Source organism: Trichosurus vulpecula, chromosome 1 (genome assembly GCF_011100635.1).
Source record: "Trichosurus vulpecula isolate mTriVul1 chromosome 1, mTriVul1.pri, whole genome shotgun sequence".
NCBI classification, from domain to species: Eukaryota; Metazoa; Chordata; class Mammalia; order Diprotodontia; family Phalangeridae; genus Trichosurus; species Trichosurus vulpecula.
The window spans coordinates 82,666,526-82,690,494 of NC_050573.1; the positions used below are offsets into that span (position 1 = coordinate 82,666,526).

At 41.3% G+C, this 23,969-nt stretch overlaps 1 protein-coding gene across 1 annotated transcript in view; it reads left to right on the forward strand.

Annotated features, from left to right (window-relative positions):
- Window positions 1–23,969, forward strand: part of PPP1R16A (protein phosphatase 1 regulatory subunit 16A) — a 106,651-nt gene that overhangs the window by 66,668 nt on the left and 16,014 nt on the right. The window contains exons 3-4 of the mRNA XM_036750978.1: window positions 7,284–7,354; window positions 7,578–7,723. Of these exons, the coding sequence (XP_036606873.1) occupies window positions 7,284–7,354; window positions 7,578–7,723 (217 nt within the window). The remainder of the gene's footprint in view (window positions 1–7,283; window positions 7,355–7,577; window positions 7,724–23,969) is intronic.

The window sequence follows — 23,969 nt, forward strand, 5'->3', positions numbered from 1 at the left end:
AACTGTACATGTATAAATATTACTATATATAAAATAAATGCAAGGTAATTCAGGGGTGGGAGGGTGAGGAGGCAGTAGTAGCTCATTGGAAACAGGAAAGGCCTCATGTAGAAGGTGGTACTTCGCCAGGTGTGGTGGTACACACCTGAAATCCCTACTGCATAGGTAGTCTGAGGCTGGAGGACCTCTTAAGCTCAGCAGTTCTGATCTGCAGCAGGCTAAGAAAATCAGGTGTCCCTTAAACCCAAGTCAGAAACTGAACTGGTCAAAGCTCCCATGATGATCAGAGTGGGACTGGACCTGTGAATAGCCCCACTTTTCCAGTCTAAGTGAGATAGGGGGACCCAGTCTTAAAAAAAAAAGAAGAGGTTGGGACTTGAGCTCAGCTTTTAAGGAAACGAGAGTGATGATGATGATGATGATGATGATGATGATGATGATGATGGCGGTAGTAATGGTGTTGTAGTAGTAGTGGGGTTAAGGAAGAAGAGTATCCTAGGCATGGAGATAAGAAATGGACGGTCTTGTGTGAGGGACAGAGATTGGTTTTTAACAGAGGGAACTCTGTTAAAAAGAATAAAATTCTGAGGTTTAGGCTTACTATATTACAAAGGCCCCATGACTTTCTCTTCATATTTCAGCCCTAGCCCTCTCTCCCCACCCCAACTAGACTACCCACCGAGTTCCTGTTTCCCTATGAGGAAGGCCTTCTGTGTCTCCCTGGCCACTGTTAGAGCTAAAATGACATATATTGAGGTAAGTTTCAGAAGCCCCCACTTCTTGAGTGAGCTTTTGATTACACTTCCCACGTCCCCAGGACAATTCAGAATCCCTATTACACTTTTATAAGATAACAGATACTCTAGTACAAATAATGTCTACCCATTATAAGAGAATGGCTGTTTTGGTACAGGGCTCAATTTTGGAAGGCCTTGAAAAGCAGACTAAGATGCATGTTATGGGAATCATTGAGTGGAACAGACTTATAAAGTGGTTTGATAGGAAGATGTGTCTAGGCCTACATAGGGTGGAGAAGATGAAATTACAGATTCTTTACATATTTGCATATTAGGGTCTATCAAGTACCCTCTTAGAACAACCCTATAAGGCAGTGCAAATATTAACAGTGTTTGACATCAGAGGAGACGGAGTTTAAGCGATTAGAAAGTTTTAAGTGATTTTCCATAAGATTTTGAGTTCCAAATTTTCTCCCCATTCCTCCCCTCCCTGCAATCTGATATAGTCTGTACATATACATTCATATTAAACTTATTTTCACATTAGTCATGTTGTAAAGAAGAATTAGAACCAATGGGTGAAATCACAAGAAAGGAGAAACAAAACAAAACAACAAAATAAAAGGAGAGAAAATAGGATGCTTCCATCTGCATTCAGACTCCACAGTTCTTTCTCTGGATGTGGATAGTATTTTCCAACACGAGTCTTTTGGAGTTGTCTTCGATTTTTGCATTGCTAAGCAGAGCTAAGTCTATCAAAGTTGGTCATTGAACAATGTTGCTGTTACTGTGTACATTGTCCTCCTGGTTCTGCTCACTTCACTCATGCCTTTCCAGGTTTTTCTGAAGTCTGCCTGCTCATCATTTCTTATGGAACAGTAGTATTCCATTACATTCACATATCATAACTTGTTCAGCTATTCCCCAGTTGATGGACATCCCCTCAATTTCCAGTTCTTGGCCACCATAAAAACAGCTGCTATAAATATTTTTGTACATGTTTTCCCATTTTTCTGATCTCTTTGGGATACAGACATAGAAGTGATATTGCTGGGTCAAAGGGTATGCAGAGTTTTATAGCCCTTTGGGCATAGTTCCAAATTCCTCTTCAGAATGGTTGGATCTGTTCGCAACTCCACCAACAATGCATTAGTGTACCAGTTTTCCCACATCTCCAACATTTATCATTTTCCTAGTTTGTACATTTTTAAAGTGGAGATAAGAAAATCACCTCCCCCTCTCCCAGAGTTATGAAAAAGAAGGGAAATAATGCAAAAACTTGAAAGTGCTATATCAATGTTAGTTGTTGTTACTGTTACTATTCCTCTTATTTTTCATCTTTGTGCTGCAAGGTGACTACCTCAGCCACCTAGAAGAGTCCCAGACAAATTCCTGGCAAAGCATTAATAGAAAGATACTGTCCAAAACATTCTTTGCTTGGTAAGACTACATCCAGAGTATTGCATTTAATTCTGGAATCCACATTTTGGGAGGGACACTGACTAGCTGGGGTTCATACCAAGGAGGGTGGCTAAGATTGTTATGTGGGGCCTGGAGACCACAGCATCTGAGGATTAGCTGAAGGAGCTAGGGCAAAGACAAGCCTTAGTGGCAACATGATAGCCGTCCTTGTATTTACAGGCTCTTCATTTGCAAGGGAGATTCAACTTTTTCCTCCTTGTCCTCTGAAGGTAGAACTGGGAGTAAGACAGGAAGACAGATTTCTGCTCCTTGGGAGATAGCAGATACTTCATTTCTGTAGGTCTGAAGATAGAGCAGGGTGATGACTTGGGAATGGTATGGAGGGGATCTCTGCTTATGTATATGTTGGACTAGATGACCTCTAAAGTCCTTCCAACTGAGAATCTAAGGCAGTGTTTATCCTCCAGTTCCTTGTCCATTACAGGGATCTTGCCTATGCCCTGTGTCATGGTTCTGCCCTTTGCCTGAGGCTGACATCTTCCTGGGCACAGTTGCTACCCTAGGGTGGACAGGGAGGTAGTCTTGATTTCATCTCCATCATTGGTGTCAAGCAGTACAGCTCTCCCTGCCCCAGAATTTGACCTTGACTGAGCTGTAGAAAGAATATGGTGTATTCCAACTATTGTCTGTGCTCTCCTCTTTCTTCTTGGCCCTTTCTGTATAATTCTCCCTTCTTGCTGCCAGAAGCCTAGGAGACTGCCCAATGAGATTGGCAAGGCCTTCCCACCTCTGTGACATCCTTATTTGCCAGCTCTGGCAGTGGCTAAGTTTGCAGTCTGTCCTTGCTGCACCACGGAACCATATCTCTTCACAGTGGTGCTGTTCAGTGCCAGGTCCAGTGATAAAAGTCTCCTCAATTTCCTAGGCATGTGAACTGAACTAAGAAAGCCAGGTATCAACCTCAGGTTACTATACTGCACAAGGACGGGGAGTGATTACAGTCAGTGAAGTCCATGTCCATGAAGTGCCTAGTGCCATTCCATTGTGAATTTAGATGGCTCTTCCCCAAGAGAATCTGGTTTCTTAGGACTCCTGTGTAAAATTCCTAACAAAGATTCACTGTCTGCTCCTAAAATGACTGGGTAGCACCTCCCTGCCACCCTTCACCCTCCACCGAACTCCTAGGCTTGGCCTTCTCCCAGGACGAGGCACCAGGGCCCTTAAAGGGTAGGGGAGGCCTTTCTCTAGGGCAGAAAAGTGTAGGTTGAACTAGCCTTGCCAGGTGACTTCTCTTCCCCACATTCATGGGCTAGAGGACACTGAGAGACAGGGACTCTGGACAGAGTTCACTAAATCTCAGAGTTGGGAGGTTCCTCAGACATCATCTATGGGAGGCAGTGTGGAACAATGGAAATAGTGCTGGATTTGGAGTCAAAAGACCTGACTGCCATTTACTGCCTGTGTGACCCAGGACAAGAGAACCTCTCTGGGTCCTTAGTTTCTTCATCTGTAAAGTGAAAGGGTAGGATTAAATAACTTCTAAGGTCTCTTGGAGCTCTAAATCTATGATCCTATGATCCTAGTCTAACCTCACCTTAACAGGAAACCCCTTTTACTGAATCTTGGACAAGTGATCACTCAGTCTCTGTTTGAAGACCTCCAGTTTCCCCACTACCTCACCAGGAGGCTCATTCTGCTTTTGGACAGCTCTGAATTGCTAGGAAGTTTCTCTTTTCATTGAACTAACATCTAACTGCAACTTCAACTGATTGCTCCAGAGCAGACTGAGCCTAATCACTGTTGCACATGACAGGCTCGAAGAGGCAATCCCCCTTTCCATCAGACCCGCACACCCCAAAGAGCTCCTCCACATCATGACCTGAGCACGTAGAGCTCCTCTTGTTCTAAGGTGGGCCTCTTTTCTCTTTAGGGCATAGCAGAACAGGCTTAATCATTCTTGCACGTGACAGCTCTTTAAATACTTGAAGGCAGCAACAATGTTTTCCTAAGTTTTCTCTTCTCTCAGCTAAACAGCTCTGAGGCTTTGATCCAGGGCTCTCGTACGTTGTCTCGAGGCCAGCTGCTTTCTGGATGTTCTCCAGCTGATCAGTGTCCTAAAATGTGGTTCCTAGAACCAAACACAGTATTCCAGAGGTGTTTTGACCAAGACAGAGGACAGCAGGACTGTGCTTTATTAGTGGTCCCCAAGCAAGATCAGGTTAAGTTTTCTGACTGACTTGTTCCATGGCTGTTACATGGCACTTAGAAGCACTATTTCTGTGTGTCTCTGACTATATCCTTTCTGCACCCTGGGCCTTGGTATCTTCTTCTGGATAGCTGGGGAGTTAGATTTGGTAGCCTGTAAGGGCGTTTCCAGTTCTGTCATCCTTTGATTGTGATCTTGAGGTCTAGAGCACATGGTAGTAGTAAGTAACTAATTGTAAAACATTGGTCTCTGGAAAAGGGTCTGTGTACTCCTGGGGAGGTTATGGCATGACCCCAGGTGGTGTGTAATCAGTTAATTGGAGGATGGGAAGATGGGCAGTCATAAGCTTGTCTCCAACACTACACCATCTCTTTCACCCATTATCATGCAGCACTCCCCCACTACACCCTCCTTCACCTCTGACCTCCCAGAGTTGTCTGGGCGCAGGCATTGGCCCTTCAGGGCAGTTATAATCTCAGCACAGTGCAGGCACCTGGAACATTGCCCAGTTGCCCAGGTGTGACTGTCTGCTTTCTACCCCAGCATCTCCACACTTTGCTCCCCAGATCATTTCCTGGCTGCAGCAGGTACCTCCTTTCAGTGGTTGAACTCTGTGTTCTAAGATACTGTTTGGTAAGAATCTCCCCTGACCTTTTTTTTTTTTTTTTTTTTTTTTTTTTTTCCAGTTGGGCAAGAGACAGGGTGAATCACAGAGAAAAGCAGGCATGGCTGGGTTGTGATCTGCATTGCAGATCTTAATACATTATCTTTTTCCTCCAAATCCAGGCCTTTCCCAAACTTCCCTATTACTAGAAAGAGCAGCCATGATCCTTCTAGTTGCCTAGGTTCATAATCTCTCTATAATTTTAGACTTGTGACTCATCACTCTCCTTCACCTCCCATATCTAATCAGTTGCCAAATCTTGTTGATTCTATTTCCATAATATCTCTCATCCATCTCCTCTCCAGTCACAGTCACCACCCTAGTTCAGGCTCTCGTCACCTCTAACCTGGATTATTGCAGTTGCTTCCTAATTCATCTCCCTGTCTCAAGTTTTTCACTTCTCTATCCATCCTACATAGTGCTACTAAAGTAATAAAGACCATGTTACTCCCCTACTCAGTAGAGTATTGATTCTAGGGTCAAATGTAGTTTCATCTTTATCTCATCCTTATTTATTTTCATTTTTTAATATTTTATAATAGATATAATTATTAGTATAGATATAAAATAAGTAAATATGGACATATTGGGGTTGAATGTTCAAAAACATTTTACTGTTTGAGGCTCATAATTTTAAAAGTTTGTTCTGAAGAACCAGAAATGAGAGGTAATTGTTGCCTAAAGTATATCTGGGCTTTAAAGATGGAAGCTAGGTGGAGCAGTGGATAGAGTGCCAGACCTGAAGTTAGGAAGACTCATCTTCCTGAGTTTGAATCTCACCTCAGATACTTACTAGCTTTGTGACCCTGGGCAGGTCACTTAACCCTGTTTCCCTCAGTCTCCTCATCTGTAAAATGAGCTGGAGAAGGAAATGGCAAACCACTCCAGTGTCTTTGCCAAGAAAACTCTAAATGGGGTCACAAAGAGTTGGCCACAGCTGAACAGCAGAAAAATGGAAGAGAATTTGGAAAGTCTAGAGGGGAAGTCAAGGTGGAGGAGACAGTTTAAGCCAAAGGGGAAAATGGCACAGTGGAGAGAACACTGGAAGAACCCAGAAGGACCTGAGCCTGAATCACTCCGTAGACATTTTATAGCTGGTAACCCTGAGCAAGTCACTTAACTTATGTCTGCCTCAGTTTCCTTATCTTTAAAATGAGGATAATACTAGCACCTACCTCTCAGGGTTGTTGTGATGATCAATTAAGTGCTTTATAAATGCTGGCTATCATTATTAAAAGAATAAATAAATGCACAATGTGGGGCAAGAGGTGAAAACAGGAAATGGCTCCTGGCTTTGGGCAGTGCCTAGGAGCAGATGTGAGGCCGCTCAGATCACAGTCTCTTTCCTTTCTGGAGGATAACCCCAACCCTGTTTGAGGGAGGGAGAAACTATCCCTTGTCATGTTTCTCTGCTGTTCAGGGAGTGTGCAGTTTGAAGGGTGCAGGTCAAAATGATGGATCCTTTATGCTTCCTAGCTCTCTTCAGTTCTGGCCGGCTTTGCTCCTTCCTGTTCTATCTCTGTTCTACCCTACCCAGACCAACCTGGTGCGCAAGAGACTTGGGTGTTAGATGGCTAATCCTCAATCTCCTTCTAGCATTGGCTCTAGGAACTCCCTTTTGGGAAGTTTCCTCCCTACCTATATCCTGCTGCAGCCTCAGCTCATCTCTTTAAAGGGGATATAGAGTAAACGGGTCTCAGTATACCCCACATACCATGCCAACATCCTACCAAGATGTGCACAGGCACTACAAGGTCAGTGTTTTGCTGGCTGGGATTGGTCATAGCCCCAGCTAAGCAGGGTTTTTGGAAGGTTAGGAGCCTTTCTGCCTCTTTGCATCTTAACCAGAAAGCCAGCCTAAGGTAACATGCCCGGGGTTATCATTTGAATAGGCAGGTGTGGTAGGTGGGAAAGAAATCAAGCTTGTCAGGCCCTAATAATTGTCTTTTATTTAATCCACATGGACCTAAATAATATGGTGGGAAAAGGCCTGGAAAGAAATTCCCCTCCTTTTCTTACTTTATGCCACTGCCTGGTCTTTCTCTTAACCTGATCTCATCTGCCTCGTGGAAATGGGGAGTTTGGGGCCTTAGGGAAGAGACTGTTTGCATGCTTTGTCCTTGGGGCTCACCTGGGATATCCGCGCACCCCCCCCCCCACCCCCAGCCACACACACACATGCACTTAGATAGGCACATTTGCTGCTGTTACCAACAATCCTGGCCTCTAACTGTGTCCTGGTTTCTCCTGGCAGTCCGACAGTTCCTTCAGAATGGTGTGAGCCCCAATTTGTGCAACGAGGATGGCCTTACTGCCCTGCACCAGGTTAGTGTCTTTTCAAGGCGGTGGGGATGCTGACCAAGGGCATGAAGTAACAGATTTCTGGGGGTGATGTGGGGTCACTGATGCCCATGGGGGATACTGCAGCAGTGAGTGATTTATGCCTTCAGCAGATAAGATAAACACAAGTCTTTCTGGGCTCTGGGGGTGAATCGGGAGTTGGAGGGTTTTTTGATGGGCCTCTGAGGGAATGCTCTGTGGCTTGCAGTGCTGCATCGATGACTATGGGGAGATGGTACAGCAGCTTCTCGAGGCTGGGGCCGATGTGAATGCCTGTGACAGCGAACTTTGGACGCCCCTACATGCTGCTGCCACTTGTGGCCACCTCCACCTTGTGGAGCTGCTTATTTCCAAGTATGTAGATGCGAGGCCAGGCCTCTAGCAATGCTGTACACACAGCAGGCACTTCATGTATTCTTGAATTAAGTTGGAGGGATAGTCCAAGGGTAAGACTCAGCTGTGCGTCTGGAAAATGTGCCAGCAGCTTGCTAGGGCTGTAAGGAATCTTGACCTGGTCATAGGGGAGAGAGCATATAGCTCTGAGTGTTCTCTGGATAGAATTTGCTGCCTCTATAACCAACCGTGTCCAAGACCACCCTCCAGAGATTGAGCAAAGACCCCATGCAGCAGGATCCATTATTAAGAATGGCTGATGTTTCTTAATGCTTTAAGTTTTATAAAATGTTTTATTATTTGATCCTTCCAGCAACTCAGTGAGGATAAATAGCTCAAAGTTCCTATGTATAAGGAAACCTTAAATCATGGCCTAGTTTTTAAAACATATTCTTGGAGTTAGAATAGACTTCAGAGGTCATCTAGTTAAATCCTACCTAATTCAGGCCATGAATTCCTGAGCCTAGGAAAGGTGAATCAACTTCTTCCACCTAATAGAGTAAGCTGGGGAAGTCAATTCCCCTTTCCTAGGATTTGTGCCCAGGTCTTCTGACTCCAAATATGTTACTTTTTCTACTACACTGTGCATAGCTGATTACCTGAAGTCATGTATGATAATCAAAACTTCAAGCAGAGAAGAGGTTGATAGAGCAGAATCTTAAAACTAAGTCAGTAGTTCTTCACCTGGCATCCCTGAACTTCAGGGGCTCAATGAATAGCTTTCATTGGGGAGTTCTTCATTATCATCATCATCATCATCATCATAGCTGGCATTTATATAGTATTTTAAAGTTTGTAAAAGGCTTAACAGATAACTCATTTTTTATTAGCTCATTTATGAACTTGGATGGTGTAAAAATTGCATCTTTATTTTTGCTAGCTTTTGGTTAGTGCAAATTTGTTTACTTTGTAACCGTATGTATTTTACTTAATACTTTTTATTTTAAAACTTTTGTATTTTATTTTTTTCCAATTACGTGTAAAAACCATTTTAACCTTTGTTTTTTAACAATTTTGAGTTTCAAATTCTCTCCTTCCTTCCCTCCCTCTCCTCTCCTTGAGGAGGCAAGCAATTTTATATAAATTATACATATGCAGTCATGCAAAACATGTTTCCACATTGGCTACATTGAGAAAGAAAACGCAGACCCCCCCACTCCCCCCAAAAAAAGACAACACACACAAAAAAGTAAAAAAGTATGCTTTGATCTGTATTCAGATTGCATCAGTTCTTTCGCTGGAGGTGGATGGCATAAGTGCTTCAGAATTGTCTTAGATCATCATATTGCTGAGCATTGCCAAGTCATTCACAGTTGATCATTGTACAATATTGCTGTTACTGTATATATTCTTATGGTTCTACTCACTTCACTTTGCGTGAATTTACGTAAGTCTTCTCAGTTTTTTCTGAAAGCATCCTGATCATCATTTTTTTATAGCACAATAGTATTCCATCACAATCGTATACCACAACTTGTTGAGCCATTCCCCAATTGATGGGCATCAATACTAGATTGTTTTGATGATTACCACTTTGTAATATGGTTTGAGATCTGGTGCTCCTAGGCTACCTTCCTTCATATTTTTTTCATTGATTTTCTTGTTATTTTTGACCTTCCAGATGAATTTTGTTAATCTTTTTTGTAGTTCTATAAAATAATTTTTGATAATTTTATTGGTATGGCACTGAATAAGTAAATTAATTTAGGCAGAATTGTCATTTTTATTATATTGGCTTGGTCTGCTCATGAGCAATTAATACTTCTCCAGTTGTTTACTCTGACTTTATTTGTGTGAAAAGTGTTTTGCAGTTGTGTTCATATAGTTCCTGGGTTTGTCTTGACCCGTAGACTCCCAAGTATTTTCTATTGTCTACAGTTATTATAAATGAAATTTTTCTCTCTCTCCCTGCTGGACTTTGTTGATGATATATAGAAATACTGATGATTTCTATGGGTTTCTTTTATATCCTGCAACTTTGCTGAAGTTTTTAATGATTTCAACTAGGATTCTGTAAGTATGCCATCATATTGTCTGCAAAAAGCAATAGTTTGATTCCTTATTGGCTCTTCTCGTCCCTTCAGTTTCTTTTTCTCTTATTGCTATAGCTAGCAGTGCTTTTTTTTAAAAATTATTTTATTATTTAATATTTTTTAGTTTTCAACATTGATTTCCACAAGAATTTGAGTTACAAATTTTCGCCCCGTTTCTACCCTCCCCCCCCACCCCAAGATGGCATATATTCTGTTTGCCCCTTTCCCCAGTCTGCCCTCCCTTCTGTCAGCCCACTCCCTCTACCCCCGTTATCCCCTTTCCCCTTACTTTCTTATACGGCAAGATAGATTTCTATACCCCATTGCTTGTACATCTTATTTCCCAGTTGCATGTAAAAGCAACTTTTTTTTTTGAGCATTTGTTTTTAGAAACTTGAGTTCCAAATTCTCTCCCTTCTTCTCTCCCCACCCACCCTTCTTGAGAAGGCAAGCAATTCAACATAGGCCACACATGTATCATTATGCAAAACACTTCTATAACAGTCATGTTGTGAAAGACTAACTATATTTCCCTCCATCCTATCTTGTCCCCCTTTATTCAGTTTTCTCCCTTGACCCTATCCCTTTTCAAAAGTGTTTGCTTTTGACTACTTCCTCCCCCAATCTGCCCTCCCTTCTATCATTCCCCCCTCTCTTATCCCCTTCCCCCCTACTTTCCTGTAGGATTAGATTCCCAATTGAGTGTGTATGTTATTCCCTCCTTAGGTCAAATCTGATGAGAGCAAGATTCATTCATTCCCTTTCACCTGCCCCTTCTTCCCTTCCAATAGAACTGCTTTTTCTTGCCACTTTTATGTGAGATAATTTACCCCATTCTATCTCTCCCTTTCTCCTTCATCCAATATATTCCTCTCTCACCCCTTAATTGTATTTATTTATTTTTAGATATCATCCCTTGATATTCAACTCCCCCTGTGCCCTCTGTCTATATGTGTGTGTGTGTGTTTGTGTGTGTGTGTATGTGTGTATGTGTGTATATATATATGTATGTATATATATTCCCTTCAACTACCCTAATACTGAGAAATATTTCATGAGTTACAAATATCATCTTTCCATGTAGGAATGTAAACAATACAGTTCAACTTTAGTAAGTCCCTTATGATTTCTCTTTCCTGTTTACCTTTTCATGCTTCTCTTGATTCTTGTATTTGAAAGCCAAATTTTCTATTCAGCTCTGGTCTTTTCATTGAGAATGCTTGGAAGTCCTCTATTTTATTGAAAATCCATATTTTGCCCTGGAGTATTATACTCAGTTTTGCTGGGTAGGTGATTCTTGGTTTTAATCCTGGCTCCTTTGACCTCTGGAATATCATATTCCAAGCCCTTTGATCCCTTAATATAGAAAGAAACTGCTAGATCTTGTGTTGTCCTGATTGTGTTTCCACAGTACTTGAATATTTCTTTCTGGCTGCTGCAATATTTTCTCCTTGACCTGGGAACTCTGGAATTTGGCTACAATATTCCTAGGAGTCTTCTTTTTGGGATCTTTTTCTCTCTTTTTTCTTTTTTGGAGGGGGAAGGCAGGGCAGTTGGGGTTAAGTGACTTGCCCAAGGTCACACAGCTAGTAAGTGTGTCAAGCATCTGAGGCTGGATTTGAACTCAGGTCCTCCTGACTCTAGGGCTGGTGCTCTACTCACTGTGCTACCTATCTGCCCCTTGGGATCTTTTTCAAAAGGCGATCAGTGGATTCTTTCCATTTCTATTTTATCCTCTGGTTCTAGAATATCAGGGTAGTTTTCCTTGATAATTTCTTGAAAGATGATGTCTAGGCTCTTTTTTTGATCATGGCTTTTAAGTATTCCAATAATTTTTAAATTATCTCTCCTGGATCTATTCTCCAGGTCAGTGGTTTTTCCAATGAGATATTTCACATTGTTTTCTATTTTTTTCATTCTTTTGGTTCTGTTTTATAATTTCTTGATTTCTCATAAAGTTACTAGCTTCCACTGGCTCCATTGTAATTTTTAAGGTAGTATTTTCTTCAGTGGTCTTTTGGACCTCCTTTTCCATTTGGCCAATTCTGCCTTTTAAGGCATTCTTCTCCTCATTGGTTTGCCATTTGGGTTAGTCTATTTTTTAAGGTGTTATTTTCTTCAGTATTTTTTGGGTCTCCTTTAGCAAGTTGTAGACTTGTTTTTCATGATTTTTTTTGCATCACTCTCATTTCTCTTCCCAATTTTTCCTCTACTTCTCTTACTTGATTTTCCAAATCCTTTTTGAGCTCTTCCATGGCCTTAGACCAATTCATATTTTTCTTGAAGGCTTTTGATGTGGGCTCTTTGACTTTGTTGACTTCTGGCTGTATGTTTTGATCTTCTTTGTCAGCAGAAAAAGATTTTATAGTCTGACTCCTTTTATGCTGCTTGCTCATGTTCCCAGCTAACTACCCGACCCTTGAGCTTTTTGTCAGGGTATGACTGCCTTCAGAGTGGAGATTGCTTTGTCTCAAGCTTCAGGGGTCTTGCACTGCTGTTTTCAGAGTTACTTCTACACAGCAAGCTCTGCCACAGCAGCGCTCCTCCTCCCCCAAGAACTGTCAACCAGGACCATGACCCAGATCCAAGCAAGGCAAAGCAAGAGAACCCTGCCTCTGCACTAGCAAAGAGCTCCCTGCACTCCTCCTCTGATCCACCGCTGGATTCCTTCCACTGGGTGAGCCTGGGGCCAGAGGCAGTCACAGCTGGAGCTCTGGAAGCAGCCACCAGACTGTTCTGCTGCTGCCGCCACACCACCTCTGCCACCCCGGGGCCTGGGGCTGGACTGCGCACTTCTCTCACACAGATCCAGTAGTTTTCCCACTGACTTGCTAAGTTGTCTTTGGCATTTGTGGGTTAAGAAGTCTGGTAACTGCTATAGCTCAGTGATTCATGGCCCTAAGGCATGCTCCACCTGATCTATTCCCTGCCTGGTCTTTCCTGGCATGGTCTACTCTGGGCTGTGCTCTGTTCCCAGTAAGGTGCAATAGACCCTTCCCAGCGACTATCTGCACAGTATGGGGCTGGAGACCTCCTTCCCTCTGTTATTTTGTGGGTTCTGTAGCTCTAGAATTTGTTCAGAGCCATGTTTTACAGGTGTTTGGAGGGATTAAACACAATCAGGATAACACAAGATCTAGCAGCTTGTGCATTAAGGGATCGAAGGGCTTGGAGTATGAGTCAGTTTTTGTGTAGGTGCCATGTATCACTCAGAAAAAGTTATATTCCTCTCTATTCCCTTTTAGTTTTCACCAGAGGTTTATCACATCTAATTTTTCTAAAATTCTAATCATCTCCTTAACTTCCTTCTTGTTTATTTTGTGGTTAGATTTATCTAGTTCTGAGAGGGGAAAATTGAGGTCTCCCACTAGTATAGTTTTATTGTCTATTTCTTCCAGTAACTCAGTTTAACTTTTCCTTTAAGAATTTGCATTCTATACCATTTGGAGCATATATGTTTAGTACTGATATTATTTCATTGTCTTTTAGCAAGATGTAGTTTCCTTGCTTACCTCTTTTTAATTAGATCTATTTTTGCTTTCTCTGAGATCATGATTGCTACCCCTGCTTTTTTTACTTCACCTGAAGCATAATAGATTTGGCTCTGGTCCATTACCTTCTCTCTCTCTCTCTCTCTCTCTCTCTCTCTCTTTCTCTCTCTCTCTCTGTCTCTCTCTCTTTTTCTCTTTTTCTCTCTCTCCACTCTCCATTCATTCTGGCCCTCCTCAAAGGTCTGTTTTGCATCTGAGCACCACCTCCCCCACTCTGCCTTCCCTTCTGTCAGCAACATCCGCCCCACCATTCCCCTCCTTTCCTACTTCTCTACAGGGCAAGATAGATTTCTGTACCCAACTGAGTGAGTGTGTGTTTGTTTGTGTATGTGTTATTCCCTCTTTGATCCCAGTGAGAGTAAGGTTCAAGAGTTGTACACCACACTCCCCTCTTCCCCTCCTTGTAAAAGCTTTCCTTTCCCACCCCTTTTTTACTCTATTCTACCCCTCCCTTCTCCCTTGTCCCAGTGCATTCCTCTTTCACATCCCTTAATTTTATTTTTTTGAAATCATCCCATCACAGTCAACTCACACGCATGCCCTCTGTCTATGTATAATCGGTCTAACTGCCCTAATAATGATAAAGTTCTTAGGAGTTACAAGTATCATCTTCCCATGTAGGAATGTAGACAGTTTAACCTTATTGAATGCCTTATGATTTCTCTTTTTTGCTTACTTTTTTATGCTTCCCTTTTTTTTGTTTTTTTTTAATTTTTAATTTTTTTTTATACTTCTCTTAAGTCTTATATTTGAAAGTTAGATTTTCTGCTCAGCTCTGGGCTTTTCATCAGGAATCCTTAAAATCCTCTATTTCATTAAATATTCTTCCCCCCTTCCCACCCATCTCCCACCCTGAGGGATTATACTGTTATGCTGGGTAGATGATTCTTGGTTGTAATCCTAGCCTTCTAGAGTAACACATTCCAAGCCCTCTGATCCTTTGATGTAGAAGCTGCTAAATCTTGTGTTATCCTGACTCTTGCTCCATGATATTTGAATTGTTTCTTTCTGGCTGCTTGTAATATTTTCTCCTTGACCTGAGAGCTCTGGAATTTGGTGATAATATTCCTGTAAGTTTTTATTTTAGGATTTGTTTTAGTTTCTATTTTACCCTGTGGTTCTAGAATATCAGGGCAGTTTTCCTTGATAATTTATATTGATGTCTAGGGTCTTCTTTTGGTCATAGCTTTCAGGTAGTCCAATTATTCTAAACTTATCTCTCTTTGATCTATTTTCCAGGTCAGTTGTTTTTCTTTCTTCTCTTTCTTCATTCTTTTGATTTTGTTTGATTGTTTCTTGATATTTAATGGAGTCATTAGCTTCTACTTCCCCAATTCTAATTTTTAAGGAGTTATTTCCTTAAGTGAGCTTTTGCATCTCCTTTTCCATTTGGCCAATTCTGCTTAAGGGGTTCTTCTCTACATTGGGATTTTTGTACCTCTTTTACCATTTGGCCAATTCTGTTTTTTAAGGCGATAACGCCTTAAATACCTTTCTTCAGTATTTTTTTTTTTTGGTCTCCTTTACCAAACTGTTGACTCTTTTTTTTCATCATTTTCTTGCATCACTCTCATTTCTTTTCCCAATTTTCCTCTTCCTCTCTTATTTGATTTTTCAAATCCTTTTTTGAGCTCTTTCAGCAACTTTTTTTTTTCCCTGTGACTAATTCACATTTTTCTTTGAAGCTTTACATGTAGGTGTTTCAACTTTGCTGTCCTCTTCTGAGCTTGTGTCTTGCTTCTCCCTGTCACTATAGCAACTTTCTGTGGTCAGGTTCTTTTATTATTGTTTGCTTATTTTCCCAGCCTATTTCTTGACTTTGAAGTTTATGTTAAAATTGGGCTCTGTTCTGGGGTTTAAGTTTCAGGTCCCAAGTTTCAGGTTTTTCGTGCTGCAGCATTCAGAGCTAGTTCTGTGGGAATATAAGTTTTTGGCTCTTCCAAGATGGTATGATCTAAGGAGAGGTGGAGTCACTGCTCTCTTGGCTTGTGCTCTGGTCTGTGAGTAACCACATGTACTCTTTCCAGCCCTGAAACTGTGTCCAGCATCCCTGCTCTGCTGTGGCTGCATACTTGTGTACTAGTGCTGCTTCTTGCCCTGGGACTGCGACCCAGAACCACGTATGGGTAATGCAGAATCCTGCACCTAGTGCCTACAAAAAGTCCCCTGTAATATTCTTCTGACCAGTTGTCTGACCCCTTTACCATCTGAGGGCAGAGAGTTCCCAAAGGCACCAACTGACCCCAAGGCCCACTTCTGGCTTGCTGGAGCACAGTCTGCTTTGTACTGTGCTCCACGCCTGATCACCACCCCAATGAGAGAGGCCTTTCCTGCCTACCTCCTAAGGTTGTCTTGGGCTGGAAAATTGTTTTACCCTGAATTTTTGTTGGTTTTGGCTCTCTGGAATTTGATTTTGAGGCAATATTTTAAAGTTGTTTGGAGGGGAATTTGGGATAGCTCAGGGGAGTCCCTGCCTCTACTTTGTTATCTTGGCTCACTCCTATAATGCTTCTTAAAACATGATTTTAGGAGTCCATAGGCTTTACCTGCCTGCCAAAGGGGGTCCATGACACCCAAAAGGTTAAAAACCTCTGTACTAAGATAAGGAAGTTCTTGTTTGTTTCTGTCTCCTCTTTGTTCCTTATCTTTTCTCTGATTGGATGATGTTAGAGGTCAGTTTGGTCACATTCTAGTCTTAAGAAGCATAGCTCCACTGCTAAGGCCTAAGGGAAGTCTTAGTGTCTTCCTCAACCTTATTTGTCTAAGGAGGAGACCTCAAGTTGTCTGGCCCCTGACTGGAGAATCCATCCTCTAGAGCCCCCTAGTGAGGAAGGAAAGGAGAGAAGGCAAGGAAGTATTGTGTGGTTGTAAAGACCTCACCCCTCTGTGCTGTTTCTTAGTAGTGGGATCCAAAGCATATCACTTCATCTCTGTGAGTCCCCATATACTTTTCTTTTGAAGAATGTTAGCATAGATAATTGTTGCAGTCCCTTATAGCTCTACCATTCTGAGGGAGTTATTAAGTGTAAATCCTATTGTTTTATCTATCCCTGGACATTTTGGTTTCTTTTTGCCATTCTCAAGGTTCCCATGACTGTGAACTGTAGACACCCAAACTTTTACCTCTGATCCATTTCTTTTTGTCTGAGATGGGTTGCCTGTGCTATTCGTCAGCGATTCTGAGCTCTTATCTTCACCTAGTCTCTAAGTAAGCTAGCAGGCTTTGATGGTGGGCATCATCTTTTGCTGGAGTTCTGTCTATCTTGCATTAGCACCTTCCAGTCATTGCTTCATCTATTTTCAACTTATCCCTCTTATTGGCCTAAATATTGCATTCCTGTTTCTGGTCTGAGAGGTGGCCTTCCTTTTTTAGTTTCTTTGTAGAATCCACATGACTAATAGGTCCAGAGATCGACGACTGCTTTAGAACACAGGGGTAAGATAACCCTGTTCTATGGGGACATCTTGTCTAGGATGTCTGATCCTATCCTATCCTGGTCTGGTCTAGGAAGCAGATTTCAGAAAGATTCTGAAATTCTTAAGAGACATAGAAGTAATGTCAGCCTAGATTTTCCTAGTATTAGAGTCTGAACATTTTGGCCTAGCATTTACACTAGAGGAGAAAGGTGAGGGAAATAAACTAGGGATGAGTCAGTTAACTGTCTTCAGTCAGGCTTTCCTTACCTTAAGACTAGGTCTCTGTGTTCCTGCAGCAGTATGGGATATTGATGGGGACGAGAGATTTGTCTGCCATTTACGATCTGTGTGACTTTGGGCAAATTACTTCTCCTTTTTGATCTTAAGTTTTCTCATGTATAAAATTAGGATAATACTACTTGTGCTAAACCTCGAAGCTCTGTATGAATGATTTGTGTTAAGGTTACCAACTCCACACACTATTCCAGGTGCTCTGAAGATTTGCTCAGATGCCTCCCTTTCAGTTCCCCAGCAGGATTGTTCTCTAAAATCCTATCTCTACCACGTCAAAATTTCTTCACACATAACAACAGTAACAAGTCATCTTTTAAAAAAAATCTCTAAATGGTTTCTCTGAAGTCCATTCCAGCTCTAGCATTTGGTTATCTTAACTTCCACCCAGAAATGAAGCTTGTTCTCTGGCCTTGACTTTTGGAAATCTGCTGGACTGCCTAGAGAATCAGAAAAAATGTAGTCATAGAAGCTCATGGAGGAAAGACTTTTAAGCTAGCTAGCAGATGGGCAGATAAAGCATTTATTAAGTAGCGGGGGGAAAGATGAGGATGATGGCCAAAGTGGAGGCAGCATGGTGTGTGGAGGTGGCCAGGAAGGAAGATTAATGGTATCCAAGGTTGCTGAAAAGCTAAGGAGAACAAAAAAGAGGTTGTTTCAAAGTCTCAGCATTGGAAGGGCCTCCAAAGGCCTGCGTGTCTCATCCATGCCTGAACAAGAATCCCTTTTACAGTATGCTTGCTGAATGGTCTTTCAGTAATGAAGAACCTACTGCCTCTTGGGTAGCTTTAGTTGTAATTTTAATTTTATTTATTGCAAGTTTTAATTTTTCTCTTTTGCTATGTTTATCCATTAGGTAATAAGGAGATTTCTGGTGATCTTATAGAGAACTGGGATTGAAGTGTTAGACTTGTTTGGCTTAGCCTTAGAAAACAAGACACTAAGGAGCAGGAGTAGAAGCTGCAGAATGGCAAATTTCAAAATGAGGAAAAACTTCCTAATAATTAGAACTGCCCCCGATCAGAAAAGACTGACTTGTGAAGTAATGAGTTCCCCATCATTGGAGGTCTTCAAGTCATAACTGGATGAATGCTTCTTTGGTAATATTGTAGAGGGGGATGCTTCTTGAGATATTGATTGAACTGAGATTCTCTGATTCTGTTTGACAGAAACCAGATTACAATCCAGCAGGATGGGGAAGGAATATATAATTAGGAAGTGGAACCAGCTGGTGAGAATCACTGACTTATAGAACACGAACATTAGAAGAAATCTTAAGAAGTTATCAAATCTAACTTCAGAGAATCACAGATCTAGTGAATGGGGCCAGCCTGAACTAAAGTCCAGGTGTCTTGACTCCCAGTCCAGTCCTGCTTGATGGTGCAAGAAAAGAAGGAATTTCTGTAGGCATTGATGTTCATGAAGGATATTTTGTAGGATCAACATGTGGAGGGAGGGAGCCAGGGGAGGGAAAGAGTGAAGATTCTGGATAAAAAGAAAAACAATAGGAATGAGGTTAATTCTGGGGGAGATGCTAGGATCTTAAAGCACAGGTGTAAGGGGTTAGTTCAAAGGCAACAGAGGATGAGGGAAGAGTGGAGTATGTGATGGAACTTATTCTGAATGAACCTGGATTTTGTCTCTTAGGCCTAGGCTTTGCATCACTTCCATTCTGGAGATGACATCTGGTGGAGATGGGGAGAAAAGATCTAGAATGGTCAAGGGCCAACTTCATCTGTCTAGTTTTATTTGTTTATCACCTTCTGTATTCTGGGAAGCCTCTTAAATTTCCTGGGCAGTTCTTGAGTGGGTGGGGCATATTTGAACTTATTAAGAGGTATCACATCTAAACTGCTTCAGTGGATACGTCAGTTATCAGCATAACCTTAACTAGAATGCATGAAGGTGCTGGCCTGTCATGAAGAAAACTTATACATATAGGATAAGATAAAGCCTATTGTCACAGTTCCTCACTCCTTCCTCCTACATGGGTCACTAATAGGCAGAATCAAGTGTAACAGTAATAATAGCTGCAAAGTACATGTAATAGAGATAAAGCATTTATTAACCATTTGCTGCAGGCCAGACACTGGGCTAAGCACTGAGGATATAAATACAAACAACAGTCCCTGTCCTCAAGGGCCTTATTATATTCTACTGGAAAAAGACAGCCCCATAAAGGAGACCTGGAGAACAGTGGGTAGGGAGAGATGGCATGGTGTAGGGTTGGCCAGAAAGGAAGATTAATACTGTCCAGGGTTGCAGAAAGGCCAAGGAGAACAAAAATTCTCAGCACTAGAAGGGACCTTAAAAGCCAGTTCAGTCCATACCCAAACAAGAATCTCCTCTGCAAAGGAAGGGTCAAACTCATGGCCTGTGGGCTGTTGAGGCCCAAAATCAGATAAAAGCGTAATTGGGAAGTGTTTAACAAAATAAAAAAACAAAATACAGTAAAACATAATGTTAATTTCTGCTTTTCTAAATCATTACGTATCTGGCAGGGATCCATTTTTATTTGAGTTTGACACCACTGCTCTACAATTTACCTGCCAGATGGTCATACCCATTGTCATAACAATCCTAGGGAGATAGGTACAAGAGTTATCCCTATTTTACAGGGACGGAGAAGCAGGGAGTGGAGGTGGCTTAGTATTGAAGCTTTGCACATCAGACTTTGAAGAAGTATTAAGGCACAGTGGTGGTGTTTGTCCTTCATTCTTGAAGAGGACAAAATGATGTCACTATGTTAGAGTCAAGTTATAGTGTATCTGACTGGCTGGTCAGACCAACGTGAGCTCAGAAAGCTCTACCGCAGGTTAGGTTCAAATAATCCACATGAATGAATATTTGGGGTGGAGATGTCTCTAAATTTTCATGTCCGATGTTTCTTTTGAGCCACTGCAATTTTGCTTTCACATCTTCCTTGATGCAGGCATGCACGCTATGTTGGGCAGTCCTGTGCTAGTGTCTCCCATGTCTCACACTCGATTTCAGAGTTCTTCAGAGAGACCTTGAGAGTGTCCTTTTAACACTTCTTCTGACTTCCATGTGAACACTTGCCTTGTGTGAGTTTTCCATAAATAGTCTTTTAGGCAAATGTGCATTTGGCATTCGAACAATGTGGCCAGCCCATTGGAGCTGTGCTCTCTTCAGTAGAGTGTGAATGCTTGGCAGTTTAGTTCAAGAAAGGACCTTATGTAGTGTCTAGTACCTTATCCTGCCAGGTGATATTCAGAATCTTCCTAAGACAGTTCAGATGGAAGTGATTCAAGTTTCCTGGCATGGTGCTGGTAGACTGTCCAGGTGTCGTGGGCATGCAGCAGTGAGGTTAACGCAGTGGCTCTGTAGACCTTCAGTTTGGTAGGCAGCTTAATACTTCTTATCTTTCACACTTTCCTTTGGAGCCTCCCAGACAATGAGATAGCTCTGGCAATGAGTCCTTCAGCCTCATCACCTGTGTGTGCACCTCTGGAAAGTATACTGCCAAAGTAGGTAAACGTATCCACAGCATTCAGAATTTCTCCATTTGCTGTAACCGATGGTTCCACACGTGAATGTTGCATTGCTTACTGGTGGATGTCTTCTGTTTTCTTGGTGTTTATTGTCAGGGCACAGTTAGTATAAGCAGCAGAAGATCCATCTGTATTTTGTTGCATCTCAGCCTCAGAGGCTGCATTGAGGGCACAGTCATCTGGGAGCACAAAGTCATGCACCATCTCTTCCTTTACTTTAGTCTTGGCTTGTAACCTTGTCAAGTTAAAAAATTGACCATCAATGTGATGTCATTTTCATCTTCGTTGAAGGCATCTGACAACATTGAAGAAAACATCATGCTAAAAAGCATGGGAGCAAGCACACAGCCCTGCTTAAGTCCATTGATGACTAGGAAAGTGAGAGAGCATCATCCATTATCTAGAACCTGTGCAAGCGTGCCATCGTGAAACTGACATACAATACTGATGAATTTCTCTGGACAACCAAATTTTGCCATGACCTCCCACAAGCCGTTGTGATTAACAGTATCAGAGGCCTTGGTCAGATCTACAAATATTGTATATAGACCTCTGTTCTGTTCCTGGCATTTCTTTGTAGAGATGGACAATGGAGGCATCCTTGAACTCCTGTGTTGTTCTTGTTGTTCAGCCGTTTTCAGTTGTGTCTGACTCTTTGTAACCGTATCCGGGGTTTTCTTGGCAAAGAAACTGGAGTGTTTTGCCATTTTTCCTTCTTCACTTCATTTTACAGATGAAGAAACTGAGGTAAATAGGATCACACAGCTAGTAAATAGTATTTAAGGCTGGATTTGAATTCAAGAAGATGAGTCTTTCTGATTGGCATTGGCCTGGCACTCCATCCACTGCCCTACCTACCTGCCCAGTATCAACCAACAATAATTCAATAGCCTAAAAAGCTAATGTTATCTTAAGTTGCATTAATAGCAGCCTAGTATCTACAAGGGAAATTATATTCCTGTTTTCTCTGCACTAGACAGATCACCTAAGCAGTATTGTGTTTAATTGTATTAAAAACCCCCATATAAACCTCTATAAAGGAAAAGGAAATAAGCTGTCTTGTGATAATTGCAGGGGAGGATCTCTCAGTCATTGCTGGCAAGATTCTTGCAAAGTTCTCCTTAATAAGCTGATCCTTCACCTGGAAGATGGTAATTTATCCAAGAGCCAGTTTAGAACAGCACATGTAAGTTTCAGAATCAGAATATTAGAGCTCAGATCATCTATTCTAACCCATACGTAAATAGAAATACCTTCTACAGTAGACCTGCACAACTTGGCAGTAGATAGGGGCCAAAATTAAAATAGGCTAAACTTCTTTGGGCCACAAACAGGTTAGACTAGAGACAGACTGATGGTAGTTGTTTGCCTTGTGACAAACAGGAGAATGCTCAGTGGCAACCCTACAGTTTTCACAGGCCATCCGAAATCCTTTGGGGGCAGCAAGCAGCCCTCAGGCTGTATGTTGTACAGGCCTGTTCTACAGCAGTGATGCTAAATTCGAATAAAAATGGGGGTTCCTAATTCATTCATAAGGATCCTTGAAACTGACATATTGACTTTGTTTTAAATATGTTATCTATGTTTTATTGTATTTTCATTTATTTTGTTAAATATTTCCTAATTACATTTAATCTGCTTTGGGTCCTACTCAGGAGTGTTGTGGGCTGCATGTGACCCTTGGTCTGTGTGTTTGACACCTTGGCTTTACAACATCCCTGACAGATTTCAATCTAGCCTCCTGTTAAGGGCCTTGAGTAATGAAATCCTTTTGGTCTGGGTCAGTTCATTCCACTTTTAGACAGCTCTAGTTATTTGGAAGTTTTTTCTTATATCCAGTCAAAATTTGTGTCTATAGCATTCCCCCAGTGCTCCTAGTTGTGCTCTCTGGAGCCTCATCTACTTGACAGCCCTTCAAGTATTTGATGACAACTGTCCTGTCTCCCTCCCCTCTAAGTCTCTTCTCCAGGATGAAGAACCGCAGTTCAGCCAGTCTTAATGCAGCATAATCCTCAGTCCCCTTACCAGCCTGATTGCCTTCCAGGTTGTCTTTGTTCATCCTAAAATATGGTGATCAGAAATGAATACTATATTTTTGTTGTGTTCTGACCAGGGGACATTATTGATATGAACCAGATGGCCTCTCAAGTTCTTTTCAGTTCTCTGCTGAGCCAATATTAGTAATCTTTAAGAGGTCATGAAGAGCCGTATCCTAGACATCCCAATTTTCAAAAACAACAAAAAAAAGAGAATGGGACTTGCAAACTATAGGCCACTGAACTTGTTTTAATTCCTGGTAGAATTCTAGTATATGTTGTTATTAAGGGAATAGTCAGTGGACAACTAGAAAAGAAGGAGTGATCCCAAGGTCTTGGCAGGCTAGCATATTGGGCCAAATCAAATAGATGAGATTTGATGGACATAAATGGAAGGCCTTACTCAGTTACTCCAATGGAATCATGATTTTCAGTGTGAATCCTGGCCTGTGTATACCTGCCCTTTCTGTGTGACTTTTTGGCCATGTCTTCCCATAAATTCAACACAGTCATTCCACCCAGTGTACTATGGGCCATCATCTTGACCTCATAGGAATACCAGTGGAGCACATGGGCTGATTATCAGTCATTTCTCCTCATTGTGTGACCAACCAGCCTTCTTTTAAGGATCATATATTTCTTGATCAGCACAACAAACAAGCAGACATTTATTAAGCCTCTATGTGCCAAATTCTGGAAATACAAAGACAAAATTGAGACAGTCTCTGCTTTCAAAAAGGTTTTTTTTTTAAATAAAATTTTTTTATTTAAATTAATTAAAATTATTTTAAATAAAATTTTAAATTCTGAACTTAACACCCACCAAAAAACAACTCAATTTATATATACAGAGTATAAGAGGAAAAAGAGGATTATATGGGAAACCATGAATCTATTATGTGTACAGCTTGCCTTTTATAAAATAATAAATTCAAAATGTTACTTTCATGGTGTCCTGCTTTTCTGTGTTTCCTTCTGAACTTCTGTACATTTAAAAAAATGCTTCAGTTAACTTCTTTCTTTTTATCTATCTTTTTGAGAACTTTTCCATTTAAACAATATGAATTGTGTGTATTTTTACAACAACATTACAAATCTCAGTTATTACAAAATCTTTCGCATAATTAGTAGGCAACTCAAAAGATAACACTTCATAGGATTTAGCTGCGACCGTTAGTAAAGCTACAAAATGTACTTTTATTTATTTCCCTTCTTTTAATTTAATATTTTATTTTTTCCCAATTACATGGAAAAACAATTTTAACATTCTTTTTTCAAATTTCGAGTTCCAAATTCTCTCCCTCCCCTCTTCTCCTCATTGAGAAGGGAAGCAATTTGACATAGGCTATGCAAGTGTAGTCATGTAA